At 36.7% G+C, this 23177-nt stretch overlaps 1 protein-coding gene across 14 annotated transcripts in view; it reads right to left on the reverse strand.

Annotated features, from left to right (window-relative positions):
- The window catches only part of ptprk (protein tyrosine phosphatase receptor type K), a 180090-nt gene that overhangs the window by 24879 nt on the left and 132034 nt on the right, over positions 1-23177 (reverse strand). For all 14 annotated transcript variants that reach the window (XM_051138279.1, XM_051138280.1, XM_051138283.1 and 11 more), the window contains 6 exons: positions 18834-18943; positions 18417-18618; positions 16265-16370; positions 13445-13718; positions 12978-13014; positions 3617-3752 (listed from right to left, as the gene is read on the reverse strand). In XM_051138279.1, the coding sequence (XP_050994236.1) occupies positions 3617-3752; positions 12978-13014; positions 13445-13718; positions 16265-16370; positions 18417-18618; positions 18834-18943 (865 nt within the window). The remainder of the gene's footprint in view (positions 1-3616; positions 3753-12977; positions 13015-13444; positions 13719-16264; positions 16371-18416; positions 18619-18833; positions 18944-23177) is intronic.

Consider the following 23177-nt stretch of genomic DNA (forward strand, 5'->3'; position numbering starts at 1 on the left):
CATCTTGTAAATAATCATAACAACAGCTATGGTACAATTATAATGCTTACGCATTTGTGGTTATAACCTTTAAGAGTATGATTATTTATAACACACAATGAACACCATATTAAATTGTATCTTACTACATCTTTTAAGTGGTTAGGTGTGGAGTGCTTTTGAGTGTTCTCTGTGAGGCTAATATTAATTTTGATGTGAGCTAGTTAATAATTTTAGCTGACAAAATTGTAATGTTTATATGTTAGGTTACATTTTATTTTGATGCTCCCCTTAGTCTACTGACTATATTCGACTACGAGCAACTTTGCAACTACATGTCAACTAACTCTCAGTATTAGCAGGCTTATGTTAAGGTTAGGGTAGGTAGAATGTTGACATACTTGCAAAGTTACTTACAGTCAGTCTGTCTTTTGGGGAACCATCAAAAGTGTTAGCATACATTTAGCAGACATACTACTAATACTCCAATGACTGTTAGTTGACATGTAGTTGCAGAGTTACTTATCAACTGGTGACTAAAGGGTACCATCAAAATAATCAAACTGATATTACAGTAAAAATAGTTCAAAGCAAATGTGTCATATTACAAATTCATCTGATCTGATATCTGATCTTATGGCTGTTTGAGAAAAAATATTATTATTATTACTATAAATATACTTACAAGTGCTCATTGATTGCTTTAAGTAAAGTAGCATATGAAAGACGGCAAGATATGAGACTTATAATACATTATAACTGTGAGAAATATAATCCATTGCAACTTAAGTGGATGCAACATGTTCATTGTGTATTATAAATCATCATACTCTTAAGGTATAACTACAAATAAGTAAATATTATAATAACATTAAAACTGTTCTTATGAATATATAACATATTATAAGTTTTTCATTAAAATGCCTTAAGAATACCCTTATAATGTATTATAAATATAGGCTTCACAGAAAGTATTACCGTCAGATTTTTTTTTAACTTTAAAAGCCCACTCAATAACACCTATTTATTGTCCACTTCTATCCCCAAACAGCAGCCACAGCATCACCACAACACACACAAATGCATCCCAAATAGAAAGAAAATGATATTGGATGCACATATGACTGCTTAAATCAGCGTAAATAATATGGGTCGAAAGGTTCGAAAGATCCCTGAGCCTCCACATTTATTTGTTATTAAAGGTTATTGAAGCTTCCTCTGTGCTGCCAGTGCAACAATGAATATAAAGCATGAACTGTGTGTATTCGAGAGCGAAAGCAAGAGACCTTCAAAACTCAACGGCACTGAGCTTCCTAACTAGAACTTAAAAAAACAGAGACATGGGATCTAAGGTCAAGAGGGAAGGATGAGGGAAGAGAGAAACAACACTCCAGCAAGAGCAGGATCTTTAGGGAAAAAACATGTCACTGGAATTTAGGAAAGAGAAGATCTGGACACGAAAAACTGTCACAAGCTACAAATTCATGTAGCCTTTCTCTTCAAACAGAATCCTTTCAGCCGTGTAGTATGTACTTAAGAGTCTCCTTTCAAATGATCAAATGAACACTCCTCTTCTCTCTCTTACAGGAACATTTATGAACTACATTTGCCATGAAAAATATCCCAACGTCATTAAAACGCAATAAATTCACAGTCTAACAAAACTGCATATGATAACATGAGGGATGACCTTCCTGCTCTAACATATGATGAAGTGAGTTTAAGTTTCCCTGGATAAACCTCACTATTTCTTATGTTCACAGTGTATTAACAAATGTGAGTCTTGTGAGACAACCTATAGGCCTAATTGAATTACAAAAAAGAGCTTTTGCAAATTATACCAGCTAATGTTTCCAGTCTGGTCTGTTATGAGCATTGATTTGTGTTTGTACATAAGTGGCAGTGCTTTAAACAGCCTGCTGTTCAAGAAAGCACCACATGATGGAGCCATTAGACAGAAGCAGCAAGAGCCACTGAGAGAGCAAGAGAGAGAGAGAGAGTTAAAGTGAAAGTAAGAGTCAAGCAGGTTGAGTTTGTCAGATGATCTGGAGGAGGCGGACATGCACATAAAGCACACCCCTATCAAAACAATCAGCAGAGAGGAGCAGAGCACAGGCTCTTACCGCATTTACGCAAGTTCATCTGAACTAAACAGACTGTCTTGCTTTAGACTCACACAGCCACAGAGAAACAGACAAGCGGTTTCATGACATTTCCAAACACACACTGTTCTATTCCTTCATCTCACAGATATCAAATACTTTCTGGTGAGCCCTGTGAATGTTCACTACACAGACACACATCAGCTATTTCTACAGTGCTACACTGCAACACATCTTACATACGGCTTTTCTAACAGACTAATGCTGATTCATTCAACAAAAAATCACTATCAATACAAATAAACTACCTACAAAAACATGTGCAAGGGGTTTAATTCAGTGTTTACACTATGGTATTTCATGCAATGGAGTTGTTGTCAGAACTTGTTCAAATACGTAATGAAAAAATAATATCAAAATAAAAAATAACATACACATGATATTTGTAATTTTTTTTTAGACATATGGAATATAAATTTGCTGGATATGTTGTGCAACATTTAGATTTAGCAGGCACTTTGATCCAAAATGCAGTGCATTCAGACTATTCTGTATGAGTATACGGCTTCTCTGGAAATCGAACAGTTCCTACATCATGTTCAAAAGTTTGGGGTCAGTAAGATTTTTTATTTAATTATTTATTTATTTTTCCGAAAAACACTGAATGCTTTTATTCAGCAAGGATGCATAAAACTAATTAAAAGAAACAGCAAAGACACTTATGTTAAAAAAAAAAAAAAATGACTGTTTCCACAAAAATATTAAGCAGCACAACTGTTTTCAACACTGCCAATAATCAGAAATGTTTCTTGAGCAGCAAATCAACATATTAGATTGATTTCTGAAGGATCACGCGACACTGAAGGCTGGAGCTTCACAGCAGTAAATCACATTTTACTACACATTTACATAGAAACCACAGAGTTTAAATTATAATATTATTTCACAATATTGCTGTCTTTAACGTACTTTTGATCAAATCAAATGCAGCCTTGCTGAGCAGAAGAGACTTCTTTCAAAAACAATCAAAAATCTTACAGACCCCAAACTTTTGAAAGGTTGTGTGTATTTGAATTGGTGTGCAGTTTTGGTATGAACTTATATAAACACCCTCAAGATACAATAATATGTTCACATCAGTAAATAAATAATGAAATGTAAACGGCAGAGGGCATCTGTTAGAGCGGACAATACGATTTCAGAACAAGCACTATCTGAGTCTATTGGAGGTCCTCATACTGTAAGTGTACATGAACGGGTTTGCTGTGTGTGGATCTGATTCTCTTTTAATGGCTTTAATTGAGATTTCGCCTCGTTACGCTGGAAGGCAGAGGCTGCCGAAACGAGCGGCCCCTCGGTGGCGTGTAGTTGCTGACAGTAGTGGTGATGTGGCCCCTGCGGCTGCTCCCTGGGTGCTGATGATGTGATGAGATGGCGGTGGAAGGAGGATGTTGGTGTGCTCGTGGGCATTTCAAGAGCCAACACAAATGTACTGTAACGGCACACATTCAGAGAGCCAAATGTCTGTATCTTACCTTTTCTTCACCAGCAGGATGGCCACGAGCACCAGGAGAATGAAGACCAGGACGGCAGCGCTGATGCCGGCAATCTTCACCACTTGGTCGGTCTGTTTGGCCGGGTCTGGAATCACTTCCGGCTCCTCTGTGGCCCCTGAAGAGAAAAAGCAAATCTTTTTAATTTAACATTCCCTCATGTAAGTGTTAAGTTGAAGCCTAACAGGCTTAGCAGTTAGCACACATGCTCCAATGCAATGAGACGAGCTGCAAAATATGACAAAAGTGTTTGTTTTTTCTACAGAGAAGCCGAACTAGCACCCAAAAAAACCAAGGTCACATTTTTTCCATTAATGCTAAAACTGTTTGCGCAAGCTTCTGTTACAGATGTACTTCTAAACTCAAACATCATGAAAGTCTTCTGACCACAACATGAGCTTTATTTGTTGCTTCCAGCTCGATTAAAATGCCTGGATGTTTCACAAACTGCCATCAGCCTGCTGTGTGATATCTCTCTCTCTCGCTGCCAAAGCATAACAGAATGGGTTGAAAATGACTGTCGGATATGTTTCTCCAAACATTGGCAGACAACCACAGTATCATTCCATTGTTGAACGCTAATATTATTACCTGGCACGAATACATAATACAGAACACAAAAATGAGTCTGCTCTAAAAATAAAAGTATGAAACAGTTCAAAGAGAAGAGGCTGCCTCAGAGCGCAGCCTAAAGAACAGAGTGTGAACGATACCATGTTGAGCTAAACAGAACGTAAAACCTCTGGGACTCCATAAGCTCTGTAAAACACAAGAGTAAAGCCATCATAACTATACAGTGTATTCTCCAGGCCTGTTCAAATCACTGTATACTGGAGTCCAAACTGCAGCAGAGAACACTGGGAATCCACTGATTTTAACACTGACATGCAGATGCATGAATGGCTGAGGAGCGGCATGATGCGTCATCTATGGTGGTTTAAGACGCAAACTGATTGGGGTAACACTTGTGAAAAAGAGGTGTGTACTTACAGATAACATAATATCACTGAAATAAAAGGCTACGTAACTGCACTTTTATGACAGTGTTGCTTTGTAATCATGTCAAATTATACATTTTGCGTCGGTGCCAATAGCGTCGCGGTTAGTGCACCGACATACAGTGCAATTGCGCTCACGACGACCCGATTTCGAATTCCGGCTTGTGGTCCTTGTGATCCCACACCCCTCTCTCTTCACCCAATGCTTTCCTGTCTGGTCTACACTGTTCTGTCCAAAAAAAGGCATAAAAAAGCCCAAAAATAAATTTTATAAATTTTGCTTTATATTTTAAATCATGTTTATAATCTTTTCTTATGCATTTATTCTGATGTGTTGACTAACATACTAAAGCACATTTAAATGATCATTTTAGGTGTAGTGTGTTAATTGAAATTACATTTAAAAGTAATGTATTTTAAATGTGTAACTACTAGGATGCACCAAGCTGATAATCGATATTGGACAATAAAAAAGCAATTATCTGCACTATTGGCTATCAGCCCACTGTTTAAAAACAGGACTAATTATATCCTGTCAGTCAAACAGCAGCATAAAAACATGTCAGAGCCACAAATTGTGTGAAGAAAATGTTTCTTGTGTTAAATTTAGGGCATGTCGAGGTTAAAGCTAAACATTTTATTTTTCACATTTATGTAAGTTCTATCTGATCTTATGCACCACCCGTAGTTCAAGTCAGGGTTGCCAGGTCAGTGATGTTCCCTTCACAAAACATTACTTACGTGCCTCCAATTTAATAACCACAAAGAACTTTGTGCTTTGTTACTATTGATAAAAAAACAAAAAACAAAAAAAAAAACAAAGTCTCTGCTTTCAAATTCTGTACATTCTATCACAAAATTTAAACACACTCAGATGTGGTGTGACAGATCACTGTAGCAGCTTCAGTTCAAACGACAGCACTGTCTTTTCCGCTTTAATACAAGTTATAGCACAAAATAAACATGAATGAACATCATCAGGTATGTTGAAAGATACAGTCCAACTTACTGGGATGTATCATGTCTCATATGATCGCTCAATCAGCATTTAATCCGAAAGAAATATGTCAAATAAAAAAGCTTAATGTTGCATTTACCTCAGGAAAGTTATCCAGTGTTTACAGTTGGTTAGTTAGCTATAAAACACTGGAGGGAGCTTAATTACTGTTAATTAAATATGTATATTTGAATAAATCTGTCATGAAGACAAGTTTTTTTTTTTTTTAATGAAAACTACCCTATGACCAACTGAGTTGTATACAAATGTGTTATTTAAGTGTGATTATTAAATCTGAAAATAAATAGTATCGAATATAGTAGTCTTGCTGTTCATTGTAACTTCTCATTTACCAAATCAGAGGGTTCTGTGTATAGTTTACAGCAAACAAACTATTGTATTGGCAGATATCATTCTGAATAACTGGCATGCAGTTAAATGTCTGGAAAAAAACATTACAGTACTTGCATGTATATTCTTACAAAAGTATATTATTTCCATAATACATTTTTTTTAATTACGCTAAAGTGCATTTCTTTTTCACAACTATTTTCTATTTCTTTCAAAATGGAACAGGGTGAACAGAGAAGGAAACAGTTGTTAATAGAAGCAATTGTAATTAGTACTTAAAATGTCATTCGTGCACAAACAAACTCCTGTGTTTGATTTATGAAGTTCACTTTGAATAGATGATTCTGTATGTGTATATGAAGTTTACAAAGCAAAGTAACAAGAACAAAAAGCAGACAGTTAAATGTTTAATAGCCATTATCTGTACAACAACTAAGCAAAAGGAAATTGCTTGCTTTTTCAGTACAAACCCAGTATTACTCATTGTGGTGTGATGCAGAGCGTCTGCTCTAGTGTAAGTGTACTGCAGTGGTGCTTTGGGTCTGTAACCCTGTCAGAAATACATCACCGCCGACTGAAATACTTCTCACACACCGTTCTAACAGCAAAACTATCATTACGGCATCTACGGGTATTGATCCGAACCCGCTGCTGAACTCCAGCTCGGTGCGGATGACATTTATGGCGGTCTGGATGCTGACTCCACTCACGGCTTTGCCTGTAAATGCCGCATTGTGCGATCTGTCTGGGCAGGAGGAGTAAATGGATCTCCGGTATGTCCTGAAGCTCTACTATAAGCTTTTAAGAGTGATAAGGCAATGACCCGCTGACATGGGCCTCTTAAATAAAGCCATCAGCTGTACTCTCCTGCCTCTGGATCTGTGGGGCAGCTTATTTCTACCCAACAATAACACTCAAACAAAAGCCAAGCCCCCGTCACACAGCTTCTCTATTCTTTACAGCACATTTGGGCGAGTGAGCAGCCTAGGGTAAAATGGCCAAGACGCAGATCACTGCTGCCCTAATGCACCGGTCCTTCATCATCAAACCACTTTCTTCCTCTTTGCTTTAAGCACTGACCACACAAGTGCTGCGCTAGCTTCAGATGCCCTGTCCGCATGACACAAATACTGATGAATGTCAAAAACACACATATCTCTGTCAATAACAAATAACCTAGGCACGATCTGCAGAACAGATGTTAAACAAAGCTAGATACTCTTATTGGCAGCTACAGGAAAACATTACAGGACTGGGGAATAAGGAGGTTTTGTTTTGCTGCCACACTACATTCAATTTTCATCTGCACTACCAACATTTCCACCTATCAAAGGTGGTATTTTTTTTAGCAACATAGTTTTGTAAGCATCTCTGTTATAATTATAACTGCATAAATACTAGAATTACATTATATTATAAATATGGAAATACATTACATAACTATAAAACCCAACTAATGTTTTGGCTAACACTTTTTAGTTGACTATAATTAATGTCTAACAATTGTTGAACTTAACTGCAAAAATACTGTAAAAATGTGCATACCATGCCTTTGTTATTTAGAAAACCTGAATTTCTGAATTTATTTCTATGAGCACCATTTTATCAAGCCAAAAAACAAACAAACAAAGGCTTCTGGAAATCCATTACATTATAGGTCTTCAACCCTTGGCATTAAATATTGAGCTGTTTTCAACCCATTGTTTTCAACCGTTATTATGTACCTTACTGCACATTTCACGGCAGTTTCAAAGTTGAATGTCTAGAGAGTGGCGCTAAAACATGCATTCAATATGTGACCACAGCACGTTTTTATTACATTGGTACAGGCACGTATTGATGCTTTTTTATTACACTGCTTGAGGTACGTACAAGTGTAGTGTGGCTGTCCAGAATTCAAATATCCAGGAAGTGTTGCTAAAAGGTTAATGCTCTATCATGTTGGAAATATCCCCTACACCAAACCCAAACCCTTAACCTACCCGATAGCGTTAACAAATGCTAAAGTGATATGAAAACACATTTGTTGATGCAGCCGTGCTATTTTAACTTCCTTATGCTGTTTTTTGAACCGTAGTTTCACGGGATTCTTACTGGAGATCTGTGTATATGTGGTGTATATGTGATGTTAACGTTCAAAGTATCAGTTTTCAAATGTCCCAGGATGTTAAAATTGTTTTAAAGTCATAACATAATATTCTGCATGTAATTGTGCGAAAATGAGGGTTTATTAATTGAAACTCTGGATCTGTAAATCAATACTTTGTGTGAAAAAGAATAAAAGTTGTCAGAGTTTTACTGCCCTTTAGTGTTCATTTCAACTGGAAACTGCAGCGAATCGTATATGAAGAGCTCTTTTCCAAAACGTGATAAACGCCATTTTTTACAAAATTGAGTTCCTGCCAAAATCAGTATTGTATCTGGTCGGCATTGAAACCGCCAGTCTCCCTTTTCTGCAAAACACGATACATCTGCTCAGCCAATCACAGCGCACCATTTCACGCATTGTAAACAGTAAAGGCGGCGCTTTGAATACACCCCGCATCCATAGTTTTCAATGTTGAGTAATGTATCACAAACATATCTGACGAATTCTTTCATAAACAAAGTGTAGAGAGAGTGTAAATAAGAGATTCATTGTGCAGTGTAGAGTGTTTCGTTGATTATAATTTTGTGAGATTGCGATGAACTAAGATGAGTGACAGCTTTTAATGATTTTTAAGGGAGTTTGTAAATGAGATACTGATTTAATACAACAGTTAAATAAACAAGAAGTTAATATCAAGTGACTTACATTGTCTGACTATAACACTATTGCCTGATTTTGCTCTATTTCATCTTCAAAAATAGTTTGAAACAAAGTCACAGCTGAGCCCCTGCACATCTCCATTCAAACACAGTGATGTTTCGTTTACAAATGAACGTGCGTTTTCTAGTAAGTCAATAAATCAATTACCCATTCATAAAAAGAGTCACTTGCTATATTCCTGAATTAATCAGCCCGTTTGAATGAATCAAATGTATGATATGATTCAGAAATTAAATCAGTGACTTACCGCCACCTACTGGCAGTATTTAATTTTTATCTTCTTTTTAGTTATTAAAATCATTTAATATTTCTATGTTCACATTGTATATTTAAAACATTAATCTCAACAAAAGTTTACGAATTTGTTTGCACTTATGCCAGCTCTTTCCATCACTTATACTCTCTCTAAAAAGAAAAAGTAAGCACAGACCCCTAATGGATTTATTGCATTTTGGGGAAAAAAAAAAAAAAAAAAATATATATATATATATATATATAAAATATTTATATAAATCTTTGAAAAATCAAAATCTAGATTTGATATTATTGTTGTTATTATAACCTAAAGATGCTATGTGAAAGTTTAAAACAGAAAATAGTGGTTTTCATCTTCTTTGTAAAGAAAACACATTTTTACTCAAATTAATCAAAATGGATTTATAGCGTTTTGGAATCAAGCTCTTCATATTTAGGTATGTTTTTAATCAGTTTTACAGAAATGTATTTAGAGGCACATATTTTCAATGAGCCTGGGTAGGCTATTTTACAATAGTGGAATCACTTTACATATAGTGGTAGTATTGAATATATTTGGTTAGAAAATGAAGACTATGTCAGAGTTTTCATAATCTGGCTTTGAGGTGATGTTTTGCAGTTCTGTATACATAATATTTTTAAATGTGACATCATCACAACCAATGAGTTTGCTGTTTAACTTTTAAATAGTTTGGTTTAAGCAAGTCTTGCACCATGAAACTTTCAGAAACCCTCCACCTCCCCCAGCTCCACCTGTATACATCTGTTATGGCTAATTTCGGCATGTAAAATTATTTCACTATTCTAAAATAAATTACACAATATTCAACTGATTTCTGCTGGCTCATTATGTTCATGCACTGTATTTCTTATAGTTGTCTTGCAATTGTTACCTTAAAAAGCTATTTCTACTTAAAGGAGCTATTTTTGATTTAACCTGTAAAAATAAGTTTTGTTGGTACAAATCAATGCATTTAGGTGAATTCAGTGATGTTAACATTTTTGACCAGTTATTTATATGTTTTGGGGGTTTTTTTTCCCCCTGTGGATGAATGTAATTTATAACCCTGTCCCTCTCACCCACAGGAAAAGCAAAGACTGTAACCTTACTGGCAATCACTTTTGACATTTGGGTTAAAAGGTGATTAATCGGCGGTTCGGTGTGGTATAAGATGCAGGCCTGTATTGGTTCAGACAACAAATTTTGCCCCCTGCCAGAACACTTCTGTTTCTGTCAGCTCTTATGAGTCTGATCTGAGAGAAAAACACTAGGAGCAATTCAATGGAAATTGGATTACGTCCATTTTGGAGATAAAATTCCATGCTTAAAAACAAAAACGTATTTTTGTTGCTAAACAACACATGACGTGGGCTATATCTAATCCGTTCTGGGAGTGCTCTGAGCCGCGGGCAGACTTTTATCATTCGATTTCCTGCTGAAAAACAATTAATGAAGAGCCAGAGGAGGAAATAATGTGCAATAACTCATACGAGACACAACCGAAGGTACTGTCATTACCGCAACAGCACACTGACAATATATATGTGCATCACTCCATGCAGAAAAACACATCAGACATTTAGCTGTACAAATTGGCAAGCAAAAATGTACAAGAAAACTGTATGTCCAATATGCAATTATCATTTATAAGTCTTTAGATAGATAGATAAGACAGACAGACAGAAAAACATCCACAAATAATCACAAAATATATACAATGTATAACAAGAAGAAGAAGAAGAAGAAGATAGACAGAAAGAAAGAAAAGAAACTAAAACTAAAAGCTTCTGGGTTGGTTCAGTCTCACAGTCACCCAAAAGGAAAGGCCGAAATATTCAGAGCTGAATATTCATACATTTCACAAAACAAAACAAACCACTCAAATCTGGGTAGTGATATTAAGGAATACAAATACAATGCTTGACCCAATACCATTAAATCCTTTGTGAGCACAGTCCTGAAGCAGACATACAAAACAAAAGGGCTGCATCTGCATAACAGTGATGATTGGTAGATGATTAAAAAAATTGCTTAGTAGTTTGCTCAGAAGTTCATCCAAAATTAATTTAAAAGTACAGATAAATATTATTAGAAATGTACTTACTAAAATAATCTAAATATTCCTGAGATATGGTATGACTGTTGTCTCTCAACATTACATTACATTACATTGTTGTCCTCTTCTCCAGTTTCACATAGTTACTTAAAAACCAAAGCAGCACAGCACATCACACCATATGGGCAGATTAATGTCAAGCACTTCCAGTCTCCTGTTACTGTGGGTATGGATTATTCATTCTTTATTTTATTAGCTGTGTTATGAATGGCAGTGAAATGCTTTGTCTTCAAAGTTATCACACTGTTTCTAGAAGGACTGAGCAGTACTACCAGCTCTCTACCATCAATTTAAAAAATATAATTATGATCATTTTACCACTTCTGTATCAGGACATTACCACAAATAGATACTTATATAAATATTATTTTTGCAGTATACTGGTGCTCTGCAGTCATGTAGTCACTGATCACCTTCCAACAGAACACGGCTATGCGCTCATCATTGGTCTTCTACTCTATGTGTGGTACTGATTCCTTTAACTATATTCTTCTCTAGTGTTTATTGACAGTGGAGTAATAGCAGTGCTCACAGTGTGTTTATATGTCTTTTGTAAGCTGCTGACCTGGTAAAACAACACTTAGCTCCTCTGTATATGTGTATAGGGCTGAAATGACTATGAACTTGACTTAGGACAAACCTGTGCTGAACCATGATCTTAAAGTGTTCTCACGCAAGGCAGTAGATGTGTTGCCATTACCCTTCAAACTGTGCAAATTGAAACTGCAAATTGCAAATACGCCTAATGGAAACAAGTCAATTTTGCAGAAAGTCCCTTATATCACAAAAAAGTTTTTGTTCTATGATGAGGAGATTTTTCAGGCATTTCGCAAAACTGCAAAGGAAACGTTTTTTTTTTTTGCATTTACAGGTCACCTCGCGTACGTAAAAAGTCACATGATCATTCTTTAATGTACTATAAACTCAAAAAAACAGCTCATGTATTTACTTGCCATTAAAGCTTTAGACAACCCCTTACTTACACTGCATTATGGCTCAGACACGCGCCACTCTCGCCCTAGAAGCGGCTCTCTGCGCTGCTTCTGTAAAGATAGGCACCTATGTCTCCTACGATAAAAATTTATGGCTAGTGTGGTGGCTGTGATATACATAAATCTATTAACATCCATCGCATTATTTATTGCGAGAGGAAAAAATTACATTTTAGTCGCATAACATTGGTTAATGGAAACTGTGTCACTTCACAACTGTTTTTTTTTTCCTGCTAAATTTTTGTGCAAATCTGTAATGGAAACACATCTAGTGTCACATATCAAATTTCAAAATTATCCACACATGCCAGACTGTAGAATCTGCCAAATTAATGTGCACAAATACATGCAATCCATTTCTACTTGTATGGAGGCTTAATGGCATCTACTGTTTAGTACAAATGCACAAATATGCATTTATTGCACATTAAATGACATATAAATATCACATACTGGGCATTTGACATAGCAGTATACATATTTTAGGGCATGTGTTTGAGGGTGATGTTCATAAATGTGATGCATACGTAACTGCTACATGCTTTGAAACAGAATGGATAGTATCAAGCTTTGCAGTCAAGCTTTGGCCCGTCTATCTGTGGCCCTGTTAAAATGTTCATCTGTATTATCAAACACAGTCCCATTGCATATACTAAAATTGCTTTTCTATAACTCTGCTGAAAGCTCAGAGCACACTACACCAATCACCCCCAGAGTTCAGATGACAGAATTAACCTGCTCTTACATCATAACATCAGAGACAGAGAAAGATTAGAAGGAGAGAGACTGAAGAAAAGAATGGTAGATTAGTTTAAAGGGCTTACCTTTAAATGCCAGTTTCAAACATTGTGTTTTACTTTCCTGAAACAAAAACAACAACAATTTACAAATCAATTCTGGAAACAATTTTACTAATAGAGCAGAATCATATAAAGATGTGAAAATGATCAACATATTGAGCAGAATAACAGCAGCAGCTTGTAATGCATGTTGTGATTTTGAAACATTCTTCAGTTGCCATAGTCAAAACATTGGAAGGCCATATTTTCATATTTTTGGCAGCATTTGACAGAGGTGTGATTGACCTTGTGATCTGTTTAACAGTCAAACCATCACATGTACTGCAAAAGAATGCACAGTGCAGTCATGAAAAGGCCTGAAGCAACACAAATGGCAGCTCAAGGACAGGACAGATCAAAGGACTGTGATTCTGTGTCAGTCCTGTCACACATTCCTAGTCACTGTGTGTGTTGATATGAGGGATGTGTGTGTTCATTTGTCATCTGCTGACCTTTTCCACACTGCTGACCGCCTGAAAGTAGATGTTGTAGTTTTTGCGAGGCGCGAGTGGGGCGTTCCAGTAGCCGTGGTACGTCTTGTTGTCTCCAACAGTAAACGGCAGCGGTTCTGGGAGATTCCTGGGCGGGAGCTCCGCCGCGAAGTAATACGGCAGCCCGGTGCTGGCGGCGTTCTGATAGGACACCGGCTCACGGTAACACTCCCCGCTGCCGGCCTCCCGCCGTGCACGGTGTGGGTTTATCTCCCTCACGACAATCTGATAGGCACTGTTGATGACGGACAAAACATGACAGCCTATCAAAACTTTAGTCTTTTCTCTCTCTCTAACATAATCATACACAGAAAATCAAAAAGGCATCATTTTTTTATACAAAATAATACATCTAAGCTCTTGTTAAAGGTGTTTGAAGGAGAAGTCCACTTCCAGAACAAAAATTTACAGATAATGTACTCACCCTCTTGTCATCCAAGATGTTTATGTCTTTCTTTCTTCAGTCGTAAAGAAATTATGTTTTCTGAGGAAAACATTTCAGGATTTTTCTCCATATAGTGGACTTCTATGGTGCCCCGAGTTTGAACTTCCAAAATGCAGTTTAAATGCGGCTTCAAATGATCCCAAATGCAGTTGTAAACAATTCAAGCCAAGGAAGAAGGGTCTTTTCAAAAAAACAATTGGTCATTTTCATAAAAATAATACAATATACTTTTTAAATGTCAAATGCTCGTCTTGTCTTGCTCTGCCTGAACTCAGGGTATGTCAAAATAAACTCAGGGAGGAAATACGATTGGAGTTTTTGGACATACCATAACTCTCTTGAGGCAGAATACACAGAGTTCAGGGAGAGAAAGACAAGATGAGCGTTTGAGATTAAAAAGTATTTAAACGAAAATAACCGATCATTTAGCTAGATAAGACTCTTCTTTCTTGGCTGGGATCGTTTACAACCACATTTGGGATCGTTTGAAGCTGCATTTAAACTGCATTTTGGAAGTTCAAACTCGGGGCACCATATCAGTCCATTATAAGAAATGGAGAAAAATGGAGAAAAATGCTGAAATGTTTTCCTCAAAAAATATAATTTCTTTACAACAGAAGAAAGAAAGACATGAACAATTTGGATGACAAGGGGGGACTCATTATCTGTAAATTTTTGTTCTGGAAGTGGACTTCTCCTTTAATTCAACCGACCATTTGTCTTTGGAAGCTGGAGGACAAAATCTCCTCAATTGGTGTGGTTCCTATGTATGTTCTACCGGTCGCTAAAGTTGCCATATTTAAATAATTTTTACTAGTTTTCAATCTAATTAGACAGATGATGCATCAATTAATTAATCACTTATTAATATGGGCTGAGAAATTACTTCCAAAATCATGGCAATTACTGTGTTAAATGATTCACAACAAGTAGCATTAAAAAGAAATATTTTGATTCAACAAAGAATCTATTACACATAAACGTATAAGGCTACAATGTGGCCACTAGATTGTTTTCAGAAGCTGCATCTGCAGTGGCGTTTAGGTGTATTTACAAAGACTGTTCAGAGATGGCATGTAAGCATTTGAACTGCAATTAGCATTGCATAATTCATGCTATGAGATTAATGGATTTTAAAGGGGCAATAATGGGTTTTAAAACAATGATGGGTAAAATCAGAGAGCAGTGAACGGGAGAGCAGCACAAAAATATTTTTTGCATTCCCATTTGCTCAAATAGAGACACAATAGAGACACAACAGTTCTGCTGTCTTTTTTTTTTTTTTTTTTTGTGATATTGGGCAAAAAGAGGCAATACTGACAATACTGTGTCTAATACTTAACATAACATTAACTTTTTGTTTATCAAACATATAAAATCAGTATCACATTTGCAGTTGTGCAGATATTTGGGGGAAAACAGCACTCTTGCTCATCTGATATTGCTAAACTATATCATATGATACAAATATAAGACAAAAAACAGAAAGGCTCATTTTTGCCCTCATATCTTAAATTTTAGGCTCATATAACTGGATTCAAATAGGCTTCATCACGCAGTCGTTTGTTGTCCTGCATCGTGTTCATCAGCAACTGCATCAATGTAAGATGATGGACAGGTCTGGACGAGGCGGATGCGTTAAATGCCTTAATCATTTTAACACATTATTTTTTTCCCCATAATTAATAACATAAATTATTGCATTAAATTGACAGCCCTAACTGTTACATAAAACATCTTGAAAAGACTGTAGAAATCATTCTAATTAGAAAATCTCAGGGAAAACTCTGTGCACTAATGGGCTCATGTGCATCACATCCCTGCTACCCTTCACATTCCCAATGCTGTTTTTCTGCATTTTCCTTACTTCACTGAATTTAAACAATAAGTAAATAAAGTCTCTCCTCCTCCATCTGAGTGTGGCTGTAGGAATGAGTCTGTCACAATGACAGCTGAATTACTGAAAGACTGTTTTCAAACCCAGCTGTGACACAGAGCCTCAAACCAGTCAAACACAGAGCAGAGAGAGGAGGAGGAGGAGGAGGAGGAGGAGGAGGAGGAGGAGGAGGAGAGGAAGAGGAAGAGTCAGGCACAGCTCAGATCAAATAGGGATCTTTGTGCAAGTGTTGAGAGGAATATCGAACAGCTGAAAGAGACAGAGATGGAAGGAGAGATAGAGAGAGGGGCTTTATGAGCTGAGAAACACAGGAAGTGAATATGGGAGCAGTAATGTCACCAGCCGCAGCAGCGGCTCATTACAGCACAGAGAGGAAGTCTAATAACGTCTGGAGCACAGATGGAGGATATGAGGAGTCCGAGGAGTCACAAACACACACCTGATAGGAGCTCCTTTAGCCTGGGCAGGTTTCAGCAGGACCGTGATGGTGGTGGCCGTCTCGTTCAGGGACGCCTCCGACCCGTCATACTCCTCTAGAGTAGGAGCTACACAGACAGAGAAAGAGTGAAAGTGTCACCAATTTTCCCTTAATAAAATTATGTGTTGGGAAAGCTTCCCTGAAACTGTACTTTGTCGAGTTACAAGCTATTCACAATTTAAAGTAGTTCAGCTACAGTCTGCTAGCCTTCTGAAAAACAAGTCTGCGCAAAAACAATGAGCATCTCAAAATGCCTGACAGTATGAAACTTATAACATACCATCTATACACTGAAATAAGCACTATGAAACACAAATGCAGTAATAGTGGTGTTTATTACAACTTTTTATTAATATATTACATTTCCTTCATTTTATATTTCAGATTTTCACTTGTCATTTTAGTTTAAGGTGTGCTTTTGTCATTTTTACTAGTTTTTAAGGTGTATTTAGCATTACTGTATATTTTCTTCAGTTCTAATTTTTGTATTTTTAGTACTTTTTACTTATTTCATTTTTAAGTTTTCATTTTATACTTTATTTATGCTCTTTGATTTATCATTTTTCCATTTCAGTTAGCAAAAATGATTTTTGAAAAAAGACAACACCCTCCTTATGATGTATTTTTTTGAGCCAGTTTACTGAAATTAACCAATCTGGCCAGACCAGACAACCACTAGTACTTGGTACAATTTGACTAAAAAAATCCCCCTCAAAATATAAAAAACCCCTCTAATTTCACTCTACGTGAATAAGCAATACTTAAGTCGATTTGTCTTCCTCTTCTTTTCCAAAAGCCGTTTTTTGCTTTCCTCAAGCCGTGTATGTTTTGTTATCTCCACCTACACTTCTCTCGCTCTCAGCAAATCTGAAGTGATGGATTTCTGAAATGCTAGAAAATCACATTTCCCCTGATCAGGTCTGAATTACATCTCAGAACAGTGAAGAACGCAATAGTGTCAGAAGCCTGAGGGACGGGTGATGAGGTTACGCTCCTCATCGCTCATTAGCAAAACACAGAAAGAAGCTTTAACATCAGATTCAACTAATTGTGCTGAATCCAGCCTGTAATTTTAGATCATTTCAAAAATAGGTGCAAATTAAAACAAACAAAAGAAAACAAGAAAAGGGCTTGTTTTTCCTTATAGAAAACATCAACAGCTGACTTTGGTGAATCAATCAAAAGTTACTCAAATACATACTGATTACACAACAAAACATTCTCAAATTACATACACTACTGTCAGTTTTTTTTTTTTCTTTGTAAAGAATGAATATTTTTATTCAGCACTGATGCAGTAACATTATCAAAAGTGACAAATAATAAAGTAGTGTTATTACAAACACTGATAATATTCAGAAAAGTTTCTTGAGCAACAAATCAGCATATTAGAATGATTTCTAAATGATCATATGACACTGAAAACTGGAGTAATGATGCTGAAAATGAAGCTGTGGTCAATTAAATGTTAAAATATATCCCAAAAAACATTTTAAACTGTAACAACATTTCATAATATTACTGTTTTCACTGTGTTTTTGATCAAATAAATTTTAACTCTGGTGAGCAGAAGAGACATTTTTTTAAATAAGAATTCTATTGACCCAAACCTTTGTAAGTAACATTAAGTATTTGTAAGTAAAAGTGTATTGAGGAACTCCACATCTGTTAAAAACAACCCTGACAATAAAAATAAAGGCGCTTTAAAAGGTTCTTAATAGCGATGCCATAGAAGAACCATTTTTGGTTCCACAAAGAACCATTCAGGCAAAATTTCTTTAAAGAACCATCTCTTTCTTACCTTTTTTATAATCTGAAGATCCCTCTTTCGTCACAAAGAACCTTTTGTGAAACATAAAGATTCTTCACATATTAAAGGTTCTTTGTGGAACCATTTAAACAAAAAAAAAGGTTCTTCTATGGCATCGTGAAGAACATTTATTTTTAAGAGTGTAATGGGCTTGAGCAAATGCAAAAAAATCAGTTCTCTCTCTTCTACAGTTGTAGAAGATGAAATTCTCCTGGCATAATGTAGGTGACTATAGATATGAGATATTGACATCACATCACTGATCGGATCAGATCTGATGCAACAACGTGAGCTCACACATACCTGATATGTTGGTGGTGACGTTGAGTGTGGTTGGGGGTCCGTATCCCTTGCTGGTACTGGCCCGGATCAGGAACTGGTAGGTGGTTCCAGGGTGCAGCTGTGTGAAGTTGTGACGTGACGTGTTCCACGGTAATGACACCAGAACAGGCGGCCGCAGCAATGGCACTGACGGGTCGAATGAATGCACGCTACTGTAGCTGATCTGGAGACAACAGAAACAACATTGCTAAAACATCATCTCGTTCAAATGCATTATATATAGGGATGGTTCCTTTATTTCAGTTTTTCCAAGAAAAAAAACAAACTTATACGTGTGTGCTTTTGATACATTAGTCTTCAGGTTTGTGCTCAAACAACACAACACAAATCTGACCCATAAAACACAGTGGACTCGAAAGAAGACACTCCCAGCATTACCTCATATTGGGTTATAATGCCGTTGGGCTCCAGAGGCTCTTTCCACTGCAGTGAGATCTTATCCTCAGATGGAGTCGCTCTCACAAACTCCTTGGGAACTGGACCGGGCACTACAGCACAGACAGACACATACAAGGAGGGAAATGATCACTCAACAAGCACTAAAAGCAAGCAGAAGTGGCTTTAGCAAGAGAATAATGCTGGATAGGATGAAAGCTTTACCTCAGTGGAAAATTTGCCATCAGATTTTTAGCTAGAGACTGACATGTGTTTATGATGACCAGTGCTGATAGGCAAAATGAGGCTGATATGCAGCACCAGGGGCATCACTAGACCCTTTTTACTGGTGCATGAGCTGTGCTGCAATAAAACATTACTGATAAATCCTTATCTGATGATGAAGATTACAGTGTACCAATCTGATCATATTTCAGCAATCATGCCATGTATGCTTCCTATCAGCTGTTAGAAGCTGGTGATTCACAAATGAGTCACTATTGATGTAATTGGTCAAAAGTGTTTGTTAAAACGTCTGAAATTGTTAATGATTCAGGTTGATTCATTTAGACAGTTCACTCACTGACTGAATCATTTGCAGTAGTTTCTTACACTGAAATAGTGTAGTGTAATCAATTGCAGGAAACAAAATGTGCAAATGTTTTCTATTGTTTGTCACTGATGAAACAGCTTTTATTGTTTACGAACGACTCCATACTGTAGGTAAAAACAATTTATATTCATATATCCATAACAGTATCAGAAAGAAAAAGCATAAATATGGGGACAATGTTGAGAACGGCAGCCTGACGCAAAGGCTCTTGCTTCCACGAGTGAAATTATTTTTGATGACAAACATAAATTGCACCTAAATGTGAATTTCTTTTCATAAGTAATATTAAATGTGGACACAACATTGAGTCCGGTCTGTGAGACTACGTGCATTATAAGAACACACAAATCATTTTGCAGGAAAAAAGGGCCATCAACACAACAGAGGCAGAAATGATGGTACTCTGGTAGGAGTGTGTCATGTCATCAAAACACAAAAATGTTAGCTTCGAAAGTCATTTGCATATGCACGGATGAAAACAAACGCCGTTCTTGTTACCGGCGCACACCTAAACCTGGCTTTACCGGCATTCAGCCCGTGGAGCCGCTGACGGTGGCCTTTATTGTGCTGCAACGCTATTCACGTCAAGACGCCTGACAAAAAAAGTTGTGCAAGCGATGTGCATGTCCCAGATGTGTCAAGAAATCACAGCAGCATCTTCACAGCATCTAACCCACTTATGACTGTCAGGTACGCTTGTGTTCAATTGTTCAATATATTCCTGCCTTTATCCTTATTTGAATTATTTGCCTCACTCATCTCATCTTCTGAATAAAAAAGTTATATTTATACATTCTTGACACGTCTTGATCTGTTTCTGTTGAGAGAGATGTTACACAAAGAGGCTTTAACTGTCAGTGTAATCATGTAAACATTTTAAATGGGCCAATGCTGCACTTGATCATTTGCATATATTGTCAGTCACCTGAACTTACAGCATTTCAGCAGATCAGTGTGTTTCTAAGCGAGATGTGAGATCTATACTACATGGATAAAAGTATTGGGACAGCCCCGTTTGCAGTTATAACGGATTTCAGTCTTCTGGGAAGGCTTTTCACAAGATTTTCGAGCGTTTAGCCTAGCATTGTTCAAAATGTCTTGGTAAGTAACTGGAAGTAAGGCCCCATACCACTATTATCCCTCCACCACCAAACTTAACTTAATCTATCAGACTGCCAAACACAAAACAGGTTTCCACTGCTCCAGTGTCAGTTGTCTTTACACCACTCTATACAATGCTTAGCAATGTACTTAGTGATGCGAGGCCTGCATATAGCTGCATGGCCATGGAAACCCATTCGATGAAGCTCCCACCGCACAGTTTATGTGCTGATATTAATGGCAGTGGAAGCTCGAAACTCTTCAGCTCTGGAGTGTTGGTGACTTTTACACACGTGCGCCTCAACGCTCGGTGACTCTGTGACTTTACGTGGGCTTCAGCTTCAAGTTGCTGCTGTTCCTAAACGCTTCCACTTTCCAATAATACCACTTACAGTCGAACATGGAATATCTAGCAGTGATGAAATTTTACAAACTGACTTCTTGCAAAGGTGGCATTTTATCACAGTACCACACTTAAATTCACTGAGCCCTTCAAATCACTGATGACCCATTATTTTGCACAGATTTTTGCAACTGCGGACTGCATGACTAGCCGCTTGATTTTATACACCTGTGGCAATGAGTCTGATTGAAACACCTGAATTCAATAATCAAAAGGTTTGTTCCAATACTTTTGTCCATATAGTGCATATGGATATTGGGCAGTTTTATGGTGGGATTACAGATTCTATACATTCGGACCTGGATTCACTATTCGTGACATGGATACAAGAATACATGTTATTGTCATTGGCTGTCACTGCAAGCCCTGAGCAGAAGTGTGTCCTACCAAACCCAGGCTCTATTCAAATTTCCATTGGTTTGTTCAAAGATTTTTTGCGGAAAATATTTGGCGTGTTAAAATTGTTAACTAAACAGTTGATGGAAATGCCATTTATCAATAAAATTTCTCATGTGTCGACACAATCTTTTTCCATTTAACTTTAGCACATAAATTCTGTTTTGATAGTTCAAATGTCACAAAAATTTGTTTGGAAACACTTTTCTCTGTTTCTCTGTAGTTTAAAAGCGCATTAAATTATATTCATAGTAATAAATTATATCTAAAAATATGGTAAGAAATCTTAATTTGATGTCTCTTTAGTATGCTGCAAGTTAAAATGTATTCAATTTGTACAAAAAGTAAGTAAAAAAAAAAACACTAATTCGACTTTATTATGACAATAAACAGGCTGCGCTGTCGAGTTAGTAATGCTTAACAGAGTTGCCGACACAATCACTTTTTTTTTTTTTTTTTTTTCCCATGTAGAAGTCGGAACAACTTACAATACTTCTTCTTTTGTGGTCATTTATGAGACATTATTTAAAACTATTTAAATATGTTTTCATTCACAATAAAACCAAACATTGTGCTTTTGTAAAATAAACGAAACAAAAAGGATGCCACTTTCTCAAGAGCGCATCATAAAAATGAAACAAAATTCTGCATATAGGCTGCTACTTGTTGCACAGTTTTTTTCGTTCGTTTTGTTAATTTATTAATTATTTAGAAAAAATATATTTCACATACCTATTTATTTCTTTTATATATAGCTTTATTATGTTTTCTCCATTTGCAGAAGCACTGCAGGTGCGGGGCGATTTCCAATATAGTCTAATAAAAGTTAATCAGAAAAAAAAAATAATAGTACACCTGCGCCTGTTAATGAACATTGCTTGATGCTGAAGTATTGAAATATTCTATAGGCCTAAACTAAAAAAAAAAAAAAAAACTTCATGACACTTGTTAAAAATAGTTTTATGTAGGCCTATACAATTAAATAATAGCCTATATAATAAAGTTTTTTCAAATAGATGAAGAACAGGCTACTAGCCTATGTAATTTGTGCAATAGGTGAAATTATGAATGGATACAGCTCAAGGGCAACTTTTTTTTTTTTTTTTGCAATACACCAAAACTTATGCGACAATTCATTTTTTTTATGGATGACGTCATCACGCACACCATTTTATCGGTAAAAAGCCAGTTGGATGGAAACAGGCTGGAGTCAGCAAAAAGTTTTTTTTCAAACTGGATGGAAACTTGGCTAATGAAAGTTAAAGGAAGGAGAAATGTCGTCAGACCATCTTGGGCCTCTTGCAGGTGTGAACATTGGATTATTCATGGCTGCTCACTTGTTTTACTATATATCTAGACTTTGGTTTCACTCTCACACCGACCCTCCAATCGAAATCTTGATGGTTCACCTCAGTATGGAGGAAACAGAGAGAGGGCAAAAATGAATTCATGTCAGACTCCCTTGTGCCTGAGCACTTATCTGTGGACTGACGGCGTGCTGAGAAACTCAACTAGCCAGAGTCCAGAGCCAGGTCACTCTCCTTGTGTGTATGTTATCATACAGTGAGAATAAGTGGTCATCTGCCCTACACAGCTGCACGGAGGGACGCAGCATATTAACGCTATACGAAAAAGAGCGAGTCAGCACACCTGGACCAGCAACTACAGCACAATCACACGACACACCAAATGAACCTGTACTAAGTCATTCTAGCTCAGTGGCTCTTAACCAGAGTCCACAAGGGCACCTCAGCAAACTTAAAATAAGACAAAATAAGCTCTAAAATAAGCTAAAACAACGAAAAATCGAAATATTTCTTATTCTGAGGCAAGA

This window comes from Labeo rohita, chromosome 20, assembly GCF_022985175.1.
Source record: "Labeo rohita strain BAU-BD-2019 chromosome 20, IGBB_LRoh.1.0, whole genome shotgun sequence".
Classification (NCBI taxonomy): Eukaryota; Metazoa; Chordata; class Actinopteri; order Cypriniformes; family Cyprinidae; genus Labeo; species Labeo rohita.